Source organism: Lissotriton helveticus, chromosome 4_1 (assembly GCF_964261635.1).
Source record: "Lissotriton helveticus chromosome 4_1, aLisHel1.1, whole genome shotgun sequence".
Lineage (NCBI taxonomy): Eukaryota > Metazoa > Chordata > Amphibia > Caudata > Salamandridae > Lissotriton > Lissotriton helveticus.
In genome coordinates, this window is record NC_136063.1 from 2,074,579,251 (window position 1) to 2,074,594,906 (window position 15,656).

The 15,656-nt window shown below is 41.6% G+C and overlaps 1 protein-coding gene across 1 annotated transcript in view; it reads right to left on the reverse strand.

The window, feature by feature from the left end:
* Positions 1-15,656, reverse strand: part of TENM1 (teneurin transmembrane protein 1) — a 1,826,288-nt gene that overhangs the window by 347,265 nt on the left and 1,463,367 nt on the right. The window contains exon 24 of the mRNA XM_078688755.1: positions 12,821-13,053. Within this exon, the coding sequence (XP_078544881.1) occupies positions 12,821-13,053 (233 nt within the window). The remainder of the gene's footprint in view (positions 1-12,820; positions 13,054-15,656) is intronic.

The window sequence follows — 15,656 nt, forward strand, 5'->3', positions numbered from 1 at the left end:
ATTCCGTGTCTCTGTTTGCCAAGACAGGGGACCCCGAAGACTTTGGGCGTGTCCCTGGCGCCGCTGGGTTCTAAAACCCTGTTCTTCAGTATATGGTGGGGCATGCAGATTTAGAGATCCCAATGGACTTAATGCACGTAAGTGTGCACTGCTGTGGTGTCTGTTGTCATTTAAAAGCGCCTTGCAGGTTTAAAGGTGTGTCCAAATTCGACTTTGGAATTGAAAATACTTGAAGAGTTCAAAACTACCTTTTTATTACATATACGTCACCTCTAAGGTCTACGCTAGGTGCCCCAAGGGTAGGGTGCATTGTTTAATTAAAGGCGACAATATATATTATGTATATATGTCCTGGCAGGGAAAAACAGCCAACTTTGCTTTTTCCTATTGTAGAGCTGCTAACCCCATAGGCTAACTTCAGAAGACTGTATTAAACTTGATAAAGTCTATCTTTGCTTGGGAATTTAGCTAGCAATATCACTCAAAGTATCATAATAATGGTCGCAATTAATCCAACAGCTTGCTATGGTCAAATGTATTATAACTATTACAGGAAAGTAGTTTTAGAACTTCCTATCCTGAAGTTACATACAGCAGCCCTGTAGCAGCCTCTTCTGATTAGCCAGCCTTTGACAGCCTGAACCAAGCTGCTCCCTGGGTAGGTGTGAAGATGCCTGGGGATGAAACAATACAGTCATTTGGTGGGAGGAAATTTGCTTCCTAGACAAGCTAGGGAAAACAAGTGGTCTGGTGAGATAAGCTGGTCTTCAAAGCCAGGCGAACAGATGTCACAGGACCCAGAATGGCCCCCACTTCCTTCATTCCCAGCCAGAAGGGAACCCCCCTAATTAGATTAGGAAAGGGGGTGTAGTGAGCTGTTAGCCACACCTCTGGGTTGGGTTACACAGGTACACACACCAAAGAGAGATTTTACCCATTTTGGTTTTTGGAAAACAGTGCATTCTGGGTCAAAATCATGGCATACTTCACAGGAAGTGATCATAGCAGACGGAGCTGACTTTACTCCTATTGGCTGGGGCATCCCCCCTCCCTCTAGCCCAAAATTAGGGATAAATATGGGAGAGCTGTGGGACCTCCTCAGAACACTGCTTGAAACAAAAGAAGAAGGGCTGCCCTGCTGGACCCTCATACAGCACCACAGAAGGCTTTCACTCAAAAGGACTGCTCCTGCGGCACTCTCAAAGCTCCACAAATAAATGACTGTACCTGACTCAAAGGAAAAGGAGTGGACTACTTGAACAGCAACAGGGTCAACAGAGCTGGAAGAAGTCAGCTGCAAGTCCAAAGAAAGGATAATCCTAGCTGATAAGTAGCAACTGGATTTTTCCTGGACTGGACATTGTGGGAAATTTTATCCTCGCCCCCAAGAGGCAATCCACAGTCTCTGAACCCTTGGACTGAGCTAGAGGAAACTTATTTTCCCAGAAGGAACCATGAAATTACTGCAAATAAAGAAACTTTCTGCAAAGATTTGAAGGAAATCTCCAGGAGGGGACTGGCTCGACATTAGTAGTCAAGCAGCCGTCATCAACTGGCAAATCTGATTGACTGCGCTGGTTGATCCCACTGAAAGTTCCAGAGCCCCTCGCTGTTGATATTGAGAACAAAGACTTCCAGGAACTAACCATGGTATCACTCTGGCCACCATTGTCGAATCGAACTTCGTATATGAGATGCCCAAGGACCCGCCGATGAGCCTGTCGATAAGAGAATGGTGGAGGTGCACTGGCAGGTGGGAACCGCCGCACCAGCGGTCTGACCGCTGTATTACAAGTACAATGAGGTTAACACTAAACTTTGTTTAATGTGGTTATAGAGACAGTGAGGAGGGAGTCAGGTGAGCAGGCCTTGCCAATAAGACATATCTTGACAGAGTGAGTTTTGAAATTTGTCTTACACTGTACTATAAGCAGAGCAAGGCAGGTAGTTACTATTCACCTTACTTTCTATCAATGTGTTTTGGGATATTACTACGCATAATGTATCACCATTTTAAAAGTGCAGTCCATTTTGCTACTAAGCAGTAAAGAAGGACGGATTGAGAGTATAACGAGAACTCCCATCCACTAACCCTGGAAGTACATTGAGTTCTTTGGCCCATTTCCCCACATGATGGTGGAATACCTACAGAACTCCAGTAGATTGTAAATGGAATGAGAACACCTAGCATTGATTTTGGCATGTTAAGGTAAAGGAGAATGGTCCAGAGATCCCGATTCTGGATATGAATCCCTAGAGTGCTGGAGGAACTTTGCTCAAGGTTCTAGACCTTTTCAGCCTCGAAAAAACAAGTAGGGAAGGGGTTGTGAGCAAATGTTCCTCCTTTTCAAAGGTGTGTATTCTGGTCATTAGGGTGATTCCTAATTTGAATGCAAAACAATACAAGTAGATTTGAGTGAGAATAGTTATTTTTATTCACCACTTGATTAAATCCATTTCACTCATTATACATTTTTCATAGAATAATACGTTGTTAAGGAAAGAGAACAGCCGACACGTATTTCGCCCTGTGTGGCGGGTAGAGTCAGGGCTTTCTCAAGGCTGTGATGGAAAAGAGAAAATTGTCAATATTGGAGCACACGCCTCCCAGGGAATGGAGGGGACACCAACCGAGTGTTGGAGTGAAGGAAAACATAGGACGGTGTTTGAAAGTGAGAAGCAATTTTATGGTGTTTGCAGTTTTATAAAATTAAAAAGTGCAGTAAGTGAGAAGTTTGAGAGTTTGAAAAAGAGTTATCTTAGACCAAAAGTGTCAAAAAAGAGTGTGCCAAAGGTGGACCGAGATTTGCATGTGCACACTTTTTACTCTGGAAAGGAAAGAACGATGGAAAGAAAGGGCACAGAACAAGGTAAGTAAAGTGCTGGCATAAAACGTATTATCGATACAACAGAATGTTGCAGTGAAAATGATTCACCGGTATTGGTGGAAGTGGCGTGATGATGGACTGATCGCGCTATGGTCTTGTTCTTTGCCCTTTCTTTCCATCCTTCTTTCCTTTCTAGAGTAAAAAGAGTGCACATGCGTATGGCGGTCCACCTTTGGAACACTCTTTTTTGACACTTGTGGTCCAAGGTAACTCTTTTTCAAACTCTCAAACTTCTCACTTACGGCACTTTTTAAAATAAATCTTCAAACACCATAAAACGCCTTCTCTCTTTCAAACACCGTCCTATGCTTTCCTTCACTCCAACAATCAGGTGGTGTCCCCCTTTCCCTGGGAGCCTGGTGCTCCAATATTGACATTTCTCTCTTTCCTATCACAGCCTTGAGAAAGCCCTGGCTCTACTTGCCACACAGGGGAAAACACGTGTTGGCTGAGAGGACTGTGCTTCTGGCAGGGAAAGAGACTGAGGTGAGTCTTCCCCTTTTTAACCCTGGAATTGATCCTTCCTCTGCTTCTTCAGGGGGAATAAAGTATTGCTTGTTATGATGCTGGCTTCCTGTCCTGGTGCCATCATGGAGCCTTTGAGTTGCTGGCAAATGGAGCAAGGTAAGTAAAAATTAAGTGTATTTTCTCTGTGCATATGTGTGAATGAATGCGTGTTTGATAGTGTGTTTAGGATGTTAATGAGAATAGAGACGCTGGACCTGGCCCTTTTTGCAGGGTTATCCCCAAACCTTTTGCCTGTGATCTCATCCATAAAACATGGTCGGATTGGTTTACACCTGTGACAATCAGTGAGCATGTCAAAGTTAATATGAAACATTGAAAGTTAGTGTGAGGGAGTGAGTGAAGGAGTGTGAATGAGTTAGAAAATGAGGTGCAGCATTTTTCCCAGCCCTGGAGCATGCAAATAGATTACACCACACACAATAGCTACGATTAAACATGTCTTTACTCTCAAACATCCATTCACGCACTGCACATTACGTCATATGTCCCAGAACCACCCCCAAACGCCTTCCCCAGATATCACGTGGTTCCAGTTAACAGTCCGCCCAAAACCACAAGGGTCCTAGGTAGGGAGAGATTGTGAGTGGGAGTGAATCAAGCACGAAGTTGACATTGGTTCAAGAGGTGCAGTTGCACAGGGGCCCATAGGTCTCAGATCCCTACTGAATCCTATTTATTAAAGCAGAGCGCCTGCACATCAGGAGTACAAAGCAGAGCCCCTACACCACCAGTTTTTGAGTCATTGAGAGTGAAAGGTTGAGTGTGTTTAAGTATGTTTGTGAGTGAGAGTGAGTGTTAGCACATTTGTTTGTGTGAGCGAGTGTGCGTGAGTGAAAATGGGTAAGTGAGAGAGTTAGAGTGAGTTCAGCTAGAAGGAATGGGGAGGAAGGAGTCTGTATTTGTGCTTCAGGAAGATAATCTTCACATGTACAGTAGCGGCTTTAATGTTTCATTTTTACATTTCGCAGTTCCTAACTATAAAGGAAGAATGTAAAAAATGTTTGTGATGCTCAATTGACATTTTCTGTTTGAAAATACTCTGTGCACAAGCCATTGTTTGTCATGTGGTTTCATGCCTGTGGGGGGTTCTTTTTCTTCTCTCCCCTTTGGCTTAAAGAGTAACAGCATTTGGTATATGTTTCCAAAAGCGTAATAACATTTGGGAAATCGCAACTAGAACAAAGGTTTCATAGCAGTGTAGTTGGTTGACTTACTGCAGATTTGATGTTGTATTTGTTTCAGAAAGGAGAGATAAAAAGGATACATCTAAAAGCAGATTTCGTTCGAGCTTTTTGGAACACGCCTCTTCTCTTTGGTTTTCACAAACAGTGCAGCATTTCGGTCTTCTTTTATGTTTTTAAAAGCATTCATACTTTTTGACATTTAAAACACCAAAACAAATATAATAGGCCCAGTACTTTCATTGGGCCTTGAAAAGCTTCGGTATATTGTAGCACGTCTCCTGAATATAGCAGAGCAAAAAGTGCATTCTTGAGAAAGTAGATGTTTTGCTTATTATCTTTTAGCTAGCATGTGGCAGCCTGAAAGTCAAAAAAGTAAAATGTAGTCTTTTAAAAGATACATACTTTTATCAATTCTCCCCCACGATATAAAGGAAGCTTCACACCATGGCGGGACCTAACATGATACAGGATGGCAACAGCGCATACTCTATTCAATACCCCCCTAAGCTATTCAAAAATGCCTCTAAAACTTTCAAGCACAATTTGCTCAGAAAAAACCCCCATACCTTGTTCCTAGATCCCTCCTTTAATGTAAAAAAGGCACTATACTCAATAAGCTCAAATTTTTCACAAGAAAAATAGCAAAATGGCGACTGACCTTTTCCAAGCTATTAAACATCCAGGAACATAAAAATATCCCCTACGGAACTAGGATTACTACGACACCCTCCCAAAACCTCAGAGCTACACTGAACACAACGTCCTACAAAAATGCCACTGTGCTCATTCAAGCAGCTAAGAAGGACCTATAACTATTTGATAATTACTTCTCACCCCTAAAACACACACCATCACCACATTCAGCGTCTCGCAGGACCTAACCACTCTTACCACTCCTTCATCTCCTGATGATCAACGACCACCTACCCCACTCAGAACTGCTGTAAGTAGCATTAGCAATCATCATCAGCTTGGTGTTTTAAAAAGCCAGGCCAGCAACCCACCTTTTGCTCCTCAGGGCTTAACCTCTCCCTCCACCCCGTCAGCTCATCCTGAGGACCAACGTCCAACTACCTCACCTAAAACTGTTGGAAGTAGCATTAACATTTCCCATCAGCTCTGTGCTTTAAAAAGCCAGTCCGTGAACCCATCCAGGGTACCTCAGAACCTAACTTCCCCCTCCACCCTATCAGCACCTGCGGGGGAGCTTCGACCCTTGCCTACATCTGCTGAAAGAAGCGTCAACTCCCCGCACATCTCACACACCATATCACCTCCCTCCTCTAGAACTAGTAATAACAACCACAACAACGCCCCCTATCAACACCCTACTTCAGCTCCCCCCACCCTATCAAGATTCTCCTAAAACAGACTTGTGTCATCGTCCGAAATTTACAAAACGTTATCCTAGAAATCAGAAACATCCTACATCTCGCTAAAACTCCGTTTCTACACTTAAACATCTCAAAAAATCCCTAGCAACAGTCGAGAAGGGGATAAAAACCATCCCCCTACCCCTATCGGATCGAGTTTTGCGCACATGCAGACTCTCCAATAACATAACGGACCGTGAAATCCAATCACTTTTACAGCAATATGAAACCTCGGCTAGTCATACCACTAATAAAGATGAATATGCTAGACTTCCAGTCCCTAGCAACCCAAGTAGAACTTCTCATCCAAGACCTAGAGGAATAAACCGGAATAACCTTCAATCATTAACCGCATACATTGAGAACCCTGAGCCAATTGTAAAGAGCTCCTCAAACACGCTCTCCTCTCTTCTACTGAACTGCCGGTCAGCCCCAAAACATGCATCTGACATCGCCGACCTTGCCCTCAACAGGAAAATTGATATAATCATCCTCACAGAAACTTGGCTCAATGAATCATCCTCCCCTTGCCTAGATCTTCTTGTCCCCCCTGACTACAATACCATTAGATTAGACAGAATGCACAAGACAGGCGGAGGCTTAGCCTGCATACATCGGTCCGACATCTCCATCTCGAAATTTCATTTGGAACCCCTTGTCTCTTGTGAATACTTGGGGATTTCTGTTAATTCTTCAAGTACCCACTCTCACAAACTACACATTCTTTACCATCCTCCAGGTTCGAATGTTGAATTCACTCAACAGTTTATGGAAATTATTACCTCAAATTTTTCCCCTCACTCCAAATACATTTACCTGGGTGAGTTCAATCTCCACTGGGATAACCCCCTGGACAAGCAGGTTAACGCCCTCAAAACCTTCCTAGCCGACAATTCCCAGTTATTTCAATGCCGACTCACTCAAAGGGTGCCACTGTTGATTGGATCATATCTTAACATATTACTATTGACTCACTCTCGGTTATGCCTTGTGACTGGTCAGACCATCACATTATCACCTTCCAAATTCCATCCGCCTTCAAGAAAACCTTCTCGCAACAAAGCAAGCAAAAACATTGGATAAGAGACACAAAAAATATCGATTGGAACAGCCTGGCCTCTCACTGTGAGAAGGTTCTCACTCCCCCCAATGACGTGTCACACGTCAACGACCTCACAGCTCACTCCAACTCCGCAATGACCAAAGTCTTCGAGCAAGCCGCTCCACCAAAACTCAAAAGAATTCGGGATAAAGACACACACCCATGGTTCAGACAAGCCTTAAATGAAGAGAGACGCAAACTCAGATCAGCGGAACGGAAATGGAGGCAACATCTCTCCCCCAATCATCTTAAGCTTCTCTGGAAATCGAGAAACTACTACAATAAAAGTATCCTACAATCAAAAAAATACTTTTTCAGATCGGAACTAGACAAGGCCAAAAATAGACCAAAGAAACTCTTTGAAATTCTGAAACAACAATCTAACAAATTAGCTAAATCTTCACTCTTAACATCGAAATTACAGTTGAGTAGTGTAGAATTTTCCTCATTTTTCTCAGCTAAAATTAACTCTCGTCAAATCGAACTTAGTGTAGCAGCACTCAACTCAGCCACCCCAAAGAGCAGTCAAGCCAAAATGCCTGCACTGAATGAGCTACCGCTCCCCAAAAATAACTCTCCCTGGGCCCCTTTTAAACTCTACAATCTCAATGAAATCACCAATATTATTGCGACGACCAAACTTAACAACCACTTCAACAACCCTGTTCCCTCAAATTGCTTACCCCACCTCTTCCATATCATCTCACCTCTCTGGACCAATATCATCAATGCCTCTCTAGCACAAGGTCACATCCCAGAAAATAGGCCAAGTCACCCCTATCCTTAAAAAACCTACTGCAGATAACTCCGAACCCAACAACTTCCGACCAATCCCCAACATTCCCATGCTAGCCAAGGTCCTGGAGAAATGTGTTCAGCAACAACTGAATCAACACGTCTCGCACTTCAATCTACTGAACATTCACCAATTGGGTTTCAGACCCGGGCATAGTACAGAAACAGCCATCCTACATATAGTAGATGACGCCTTGCAAAACCTGCCTGCTAGTTTTACTCGACCTCTCCTCAGCCTTCGATACGGACAACCACGACAAATTACTAAGAAGACTAGAATACAGGATGGGTTTATCTGGTAAAATCCTTCAGTGGTACAAATCCTTCCTGGAAAACAGAACGCAATCCTACTTGATCAACAACAATCTTTCAGTTTCCTCACCTAACCTACTGGGAGTTCCTCAAGGCTCCACATATTCTCCCATGCTATTTCACCTCTACGTCGAACCACTCACCGAGCTACTACAGCTGTAGAACATATCCTTCCACATGTACGCGGATGACACCCAACTGTACATCAAGATCTCCTCTATCGAAGAGATAAGGTCAACAAATACAGCCCTCGAAAAGACAGTCCATTGGCTATCGACCAACTTCCTCAAGCTAAACTCTCAAAAAACAGAGTTTCTCCTAATCTCCCCCCCTAAGAACTCCACTGAGACAAAAGAATGGATCAAAATTATCATTGCATTGAATTGCACGCCAACTGTAGTGGACTCTTCCATATCACTAGGAATCACTCTGGATAAGAACCTTAACATGCAAAACCACATCAACTTATTGGCTAAAATGCCCGCTTCCACCTCAGCTATCTCAGAAAAATGAAACCATTTCTTGAGAATTCGGACCTCAAATCTGCAGTCCAGTCCTTAGTTATTTCTAGGCTAGAGTACGGATGTACCACCCTCGAGGGGCTTCCCAAATTCTCAACTGCCCTCTAAAAGCCTGTCTCAATGCTGCAACAAGACTCATAACAGGTTCTAGGAAATTTGACCACATATCGCCACACCTGAAAGCACTCAACTGGCTACCTTATGAAGCTCGAATCCACCTAAAATTGGCCTGCCTCACACACAAGACGTTACACCATAATACCCCTCATTACCTAGCCCAAAAGCGTAGCCTATCTGGAGGACACATACATTCAAGGAGCGCTAACAATCTACTTCTGAACCCCTCATGTTTCAAAAAGTCCAAAACTTCCAACAGAGTATTCTCTGGGGCAGCGCCAAGAATTTGTAAATCCCTTCCACCACACATCAGAAAAATCTGCTCTTCAAAAAGGAAGCAAAATTATTCCTGATGTGCAAATTCCTAGCTTAAAACAATACAACCACGACACAAGAACGGCAACCCCAAACTACCTCTATTCTCGGGTTCCGCTTAACTAAGTCCTTCATGAACGTAAATTGTATTTTCTGCTCAGAGCATTTCTTCTCAATGCTGCCACGAGAAATGATGACCCACACGAACTTGAATGGTCTTTTATTGTTCAGAAGAAGTTTTTTCAATGCTGCTGCTACTCCTTGTCACTTGCAGACTATGTTTCTTTCTATGCAATGCTCCCCTTTGAATGTTTCACCTTACGCCTTATGTAAAGCGCTCTGATACCCTAACTTGGGTCTGGTTCGCGCTCTATAAAACTTTAAAAATAAATACAATAAATAAATAAATAATGTTTTTATTAGATTTTATGTCATAGGTGTATGTATAGGTGTATGTATATATATATATATATATATAACATATGTATTTGTAAATTTGTATGTATTTAGAACATTTTAAAATAAATTCAAATTATTAGTTATTTGTTTTAAAGTAAAAAAAATATATATATATATATTTATATATATATATATATATTACATTGTATATAGTTATGTTTACTTTTTTTCAATTAATTGTATTTCTTATATTTGTTAAAATGTATATTAAATCCAAATTTTTTTTAAAGGTATGTTTATTATTTAATATATTTAACATTATTTTTTACATATATAAAAAAAATCGATATTTTGTACATTGATACATTTACATCAATTTTTTGTTGTTGATATTTTTATACTTAACATCATAACTATAAGATGTTGATATTTTTTTACATCGATATTTATGACTTGATGTTTGTGTATGGGGATATTTTGGGCGTCAATATTCTATCAGTGAGCCTTCAAAACCATGTTACAACAGTTTCAAGGAACATCAATACAATGCTGTCATATAGTTGGCTATTAATTAGGGAAGGGGGAACCCTTGACAACTTAATAAACACACTCTAGTTAGGTCTCAAAACAAGAAGCTTTTTAACCTCCAGTTGAAGTGGCACAAACAGCAAGCGATTCCCCAGAAGAAAAGCATGTTAAACTCAAGCAGTAACAACAATTTCAAAGTGAAGACAATAAAAAAGACAAAAGAAAAAGAGGAAACAACTAACAATCAAAATACAACAAACAAATGGTTAAAATCAGATATTGGAAACCGGATACATGAATCTGTAATGTAAAAACTCTGTTCATGGTTGCCAGGCTCCAGGCACCAATAAATAGTCAGCCATGATGGGGCAGAGGTTGGATACATAAGGTGTGTGATAATCGCTGAAGTTTTTACCATCCTAGTCACTGTTATTGAGGTCAAAATCTTCCATCAGGGCAAAGTCCAAGGCTGAAGTCACTATTGGTTTCTTGAAGATGGATATTTCATCAAACTCCCTCTGAAGCCATTCATTTTGGCTACAAAAGCGCAGAGCAGAATAAACCATTGGACGTCATGCCCATGAGGTCAGTTTGCCACCAGGATGGATTAACTGCCTTGCCCCAGTCCTAGGCTTTCACTTAATTCGTAGCCACTTCTTTGGTTCTCAGAATCCACCAACAAAGCAAGTGCTCGAACATCTAGCCAGACAGGGCTCTATTAATTCCCACTTTTCTCCAGTTCCTCCTGGTGACTCCTGTGGTCTTCACATCCTCAGTGTAGGCACTGCATTTCTCTCCAGCCAGGACCCCAGTAGGAACCTAGACTGCTGTGGCCCCACTGGAAATAAATATTCCTTTTGTGTCCCTGGAAAAAGCAGTGAGGTAGTTAGCCACCTGACCCTTGGAGAGTAGTTCTATATTTATGGTGCCAGCAGGACTCAGTATTTGAGTCTTACTTCTTCCAGCAAGGCCTGCTCCTTCAGGTGTGATCTTCCCAAGTTCAGAAATGGTCTGATGAGATAGCAGCAATGTGCCAGTCTCATCTGAAGAACTAGGCAGTGATTGAAGAACTTTTCTTACCCAGTTCTGTTTACTTTCTCACCCTAGACCCAACTTCTTTTAGAGCATTTACTCTTTACTATTAACGTTCCACAAAGTCCAAACTGGCTATCCCCTTCTTCCATCAAAAAGGGCAATGACGTTCTCTAAACCTCTCCCCCATTTAGATGAGGTCTGCTCTCACTATGAAGGACAAGAACTGTTTTTAGATGTTGGGACTGGCGACAAAACAGCCAGGACAGGAGTGGAACGAATGGGAGTTGATCCTGGCAGCCCCATTTGACAATTCCAAGTCAACAGAGTTATTGTATGTAGGCTATACTTTGTTCTGACAAATGTTCCAGCCCCTCTCCCAGTTTAACAAATGACTTATAACAGATGTCCATCTGTTGACTATATCCTTGCCTTCAAAGGCTCAATCGACAAGTCATTTTCCCCTGGAAAGCAGAGTCATTAACTCCTGCTGGAAATGGGTATTGGGCATATGGAGTCAAAACCTGAGTTCTGTCTCAGGTAGTGCAAAGCACATTTTTATCAGTTACTTTTCCATTACAGCTATCAGAAATCTGATTTCACCATTAAATTAGATTTTTGAAAACTGGATGAATAATAACTTAATTTCCTTTTTCTATCATTTTCCAAAGTGACTAAATAATTTAAGGAATTTAGGTATACCCAGGCCTGTTCATGGAGAAGCTAGCTTAAACCATACAGTGAAAACAGCATTTAGATATTCAATCACTGTGATAGTACACAATTTCAAATATGTACCGTGCCACTTTTTCCTATATTAAACTTTAAAGCTGTGGAATTACTATGTACCCTTTACTGGTCACTAATTATATAAAAGATAGGTGTTCCTACATGGCAAAGACACTTTTCACTTCCATGTTTTACTGCAGTTCCTTTAAAGTGAAGTCAGAGCACAGTGGTTCTCTTGAATCCCATGTGGTTTAAATCTGTATAACATTTAACTCCCAGGCCATTGGTGCACTTTCTACACCATTTACCACCGCCTTGAGGGGACAGCTTAAATAGACAAATTGGGTGAAACCAATTTTAACAGTACTATTTTAGGAGTAGCAAATGTTCAGTGTGGCACTGAGTAGCACCGTGCACAGACCCGGATTGCCAGCAAAAAACAAGTTGAAAAAAAGCAAACAATCTTGGGTGACTATTCAGAGAAGCTGACTTTGCTAAAAGTATGTACGTAATTTAAAAAAAATGCAATCATGAAACAAATAGAACAACTACATGCCCACAGGCACTACCAAATGTATGCTTTTAGGTAACATTGGCTGCATTAAATATGCAAATAGAAATAATTAGAATAATCAATAATTATAAAGTGAAAACGCAGTAAATCCAGATTAAAGTATATGAGTCTCATTAAAATGCCTAATGCAAACCACTACCATGTGATAATCACAAGCATGTACTGTAAATTCTACATTGCTTTACAAATACAACTGCATATCTATTAACGTGCATTCAGAAAGTGGATATCCTTGTTATGACCATTATGCAGCATCGAATAGCAAACGTTCTAAAAACTAAAGATATATCATCTTGGGCACTATTTCCATATATGCCAAGCTCACAAGTGATGCAATGGTAACAGCCCATATGTAATAGCCTTTATGCATGCCATTGATTTTCAATTTGTCAATCCTAAAAATAAGGTTAAAAATGTTCTTACCCCGTGGACTGTTCAGTGGAGCTTCAGCCGCTCGACCACCATCTCCACAGGGGCTCTGATCAAATGACAGGCACTGGTCTCCAGTACCAGCTATCACATCGACATTCTTTGCCAAATCCTTTACATCATTCAGAGATTTCACTTTGTAGACTCTCCTCGTGTTTGTATCCGACATGTAGAGGGATTCGAACACTGGGTCCATTGCCAAGTAATATTTGTGGGCTGGGCTTGTGCTGAGATTGAAACAAAAAGCGACATAAATAGGTTGTCTTTGAAAATTGAACACCTTTTAGAGTTTTTTTTGTGTATTTTCTTTAGGAGGTACACAGTTTTGCCATCTTATCAACCAAAACAACCATCTATACATTTCATAAATACACAAATTTAAAAATACATCAATGCATAAATACATAAGGTGCCATAGAAAGCTTTCGACCATCAACAAAATCACTCCAAACAAAATCTCAAAGCTTTCAGGTCTCATTTTACCAACCTAAAATCCCATATTTGACCAAATGTCTTCACATTGTTTTACATTGCTGCGAACATCCTCCCTCTTTCCCTAACCTTGTTCATTTTCTCCCACTAACCAACAAAGCATAGTACAAGCTTAGGCTCTCTTTAGAATCATTGATAGGAGCACCAACATAGCAATATCTACCAACAACTCAAATTGTATTGTGGTGCCTGGTGTGGGGCAGATGCCTACAAGAGCCAACATAGGATTTTGTGGTATTTGGATTTTCAGTTGATTTTCTAAGAACTGCCCAGCATACCACAACTGGACCCACTCTCTACCATCTACTATATAAACACTGAATACATTGGTTCAGGCATTTCTGATTTTAAAAAAAGTTAAACTGGAGATTCTACATATCATCCATTTTGCAAAAAATTGCATTTTATAGAAGCTGGCCCCCCTCAAGGCAGAGAAATAAAATGAGTTAATTCTTAACCATACGCCTTTAGATATTGTCACATTCTCCTCACTGAGCCATTTCATTGTGATTTGGTCATACAGATCCACCTTCTTACAGGACAGTAAATAGCTATTCCACAAGCATATTTTCTACAAGTTCAAATCTCCCACTAGATTTAACACAAGCTCCTTCTTGTCTGACAAAACTTTGGGATCAATATTTTGTAGCACCACAAGCAGCAGGGTCCCGTAGGACTACTGCAACCATGTTTTTTCTCAAGATGACGTTTTCCATCAATCATTCAGCTGAAAACCATCCAATTTCAGAAATCTGTTAATTCCCCACCCAGCTACTATTGCTGGATCCATAGTGACCCCTCCCTCTAATTCAAGTTGATTCAATAGAGTTTCTGAATCAACATAGTGAATGATAAAAGCCTAATAAAACTGTGCTCTTTTCTTGAGGAGCGCTTGTAATCTCTAGTGTCAAACTTTTTGGGGGTATTTAATCTTGGAAGGTCTCTAATTTGGCTTTCTTCAAGCATCCTATCCACTAATTCATTCTGAAGGTGGCTATATAATGTGCATGTCTTATTAAACATGGGCAAATACTGTGTAAAGTGTGCAAAATAGTAAGGGGCCTATTAGGATGTCGTGTGGATCGCCACCACCCGCATGGCAGTGGTGATCCGCCCGACAATAACCTCTGCCCGCCACCCATTCCCCCCGCCATATTAGGATGGCGGAGGGGACCCCGGCGGATGGAAAGACCGTCCGCTGGATTTCCGCCGGTCACACAGGTGACCGGGCGGAAAAGGGGCCTGATATGGTGGCGGTGTAAGCTAGACACCGCCATCCATAATATGGTGGATGTGGTTGTCTCAGTTGGGTGCACGTTGCGGGCCCCCAGGATGTTGGGGGGCCTTTGGTACCCCCCTGCATTTGCATGCAGGACGGTGCCTGACATGTAGTGCATGCACAGTGTGCAGCCCCAGCATTGTGGCGGGCGGTGCTGTGGGCACCGCCCACCACAATGATGTTGATGGGTGAAACCATCGCCACGGTGGCATCCTAAATGCCGGTGAGGGTCTGCAGCACCACTGGCGGCCAGTCCCAGCACCGCTAGGGTGGCGGGCGGACTAAAGTCCGCCTGCCATCCTAATTAACCCTAAGTCTGAAAACAAGGGAGGGCTAACTCCACTTCCTTTGCATGCCTGTCTAAAGTGTTCAGTGCTATTCTTGGGCTGGTTTTGTTCCATAAGAAGAGATGTTCACATTTATATTTGCAAACAAATGTTGAGCTAATTGTGCATGGGCCAGCTACAAATGAAAAAATGAATAAAGGGAGAACTTCCATTTTTAATAAAGCAACCTACCCTAATAATGTGAAAGGAGGCGATGCACATCTAGATAGTAAGCCTTTAACTTTGAGCAGATGTGGCCTATAATTCAAACTCTATAATATATTCACGTCTTCAGTAAAATATACCCCCAAATAATGCTTAGGGTGAGTATGCACACAGCCTCTAGGATCCGGCAGGAGCTCATCGGCTGTGCAATTGCTAAATATGACATTTTTTCGATTTATTCACCTTATATCCTCCCACTGTTTTGAAAAACTGCAAACATATCAAGCACTCTTTACTGCCCTTCTTTCTCAGGGGCCTATAAAAGCATGGCATCGGCTGCGTGTAGCTTAATTTTTGCCATTTAAGGTAAAGGTGCTTGAATTATTATGGCGCTCCAAATTGCTATTGCCAGACGCTTAATAAAAAAAAGGGAAGAACTGGAGAGAGTGGACAGCCCTGCCTAACGGAGTTGTTATTTATTATTTAGTATTTTATAAAACAGCTACAATATTCAGCAGAAATGCAATATTAATACGACATGTTTTGTACTTGCTATTGTACAAATAGG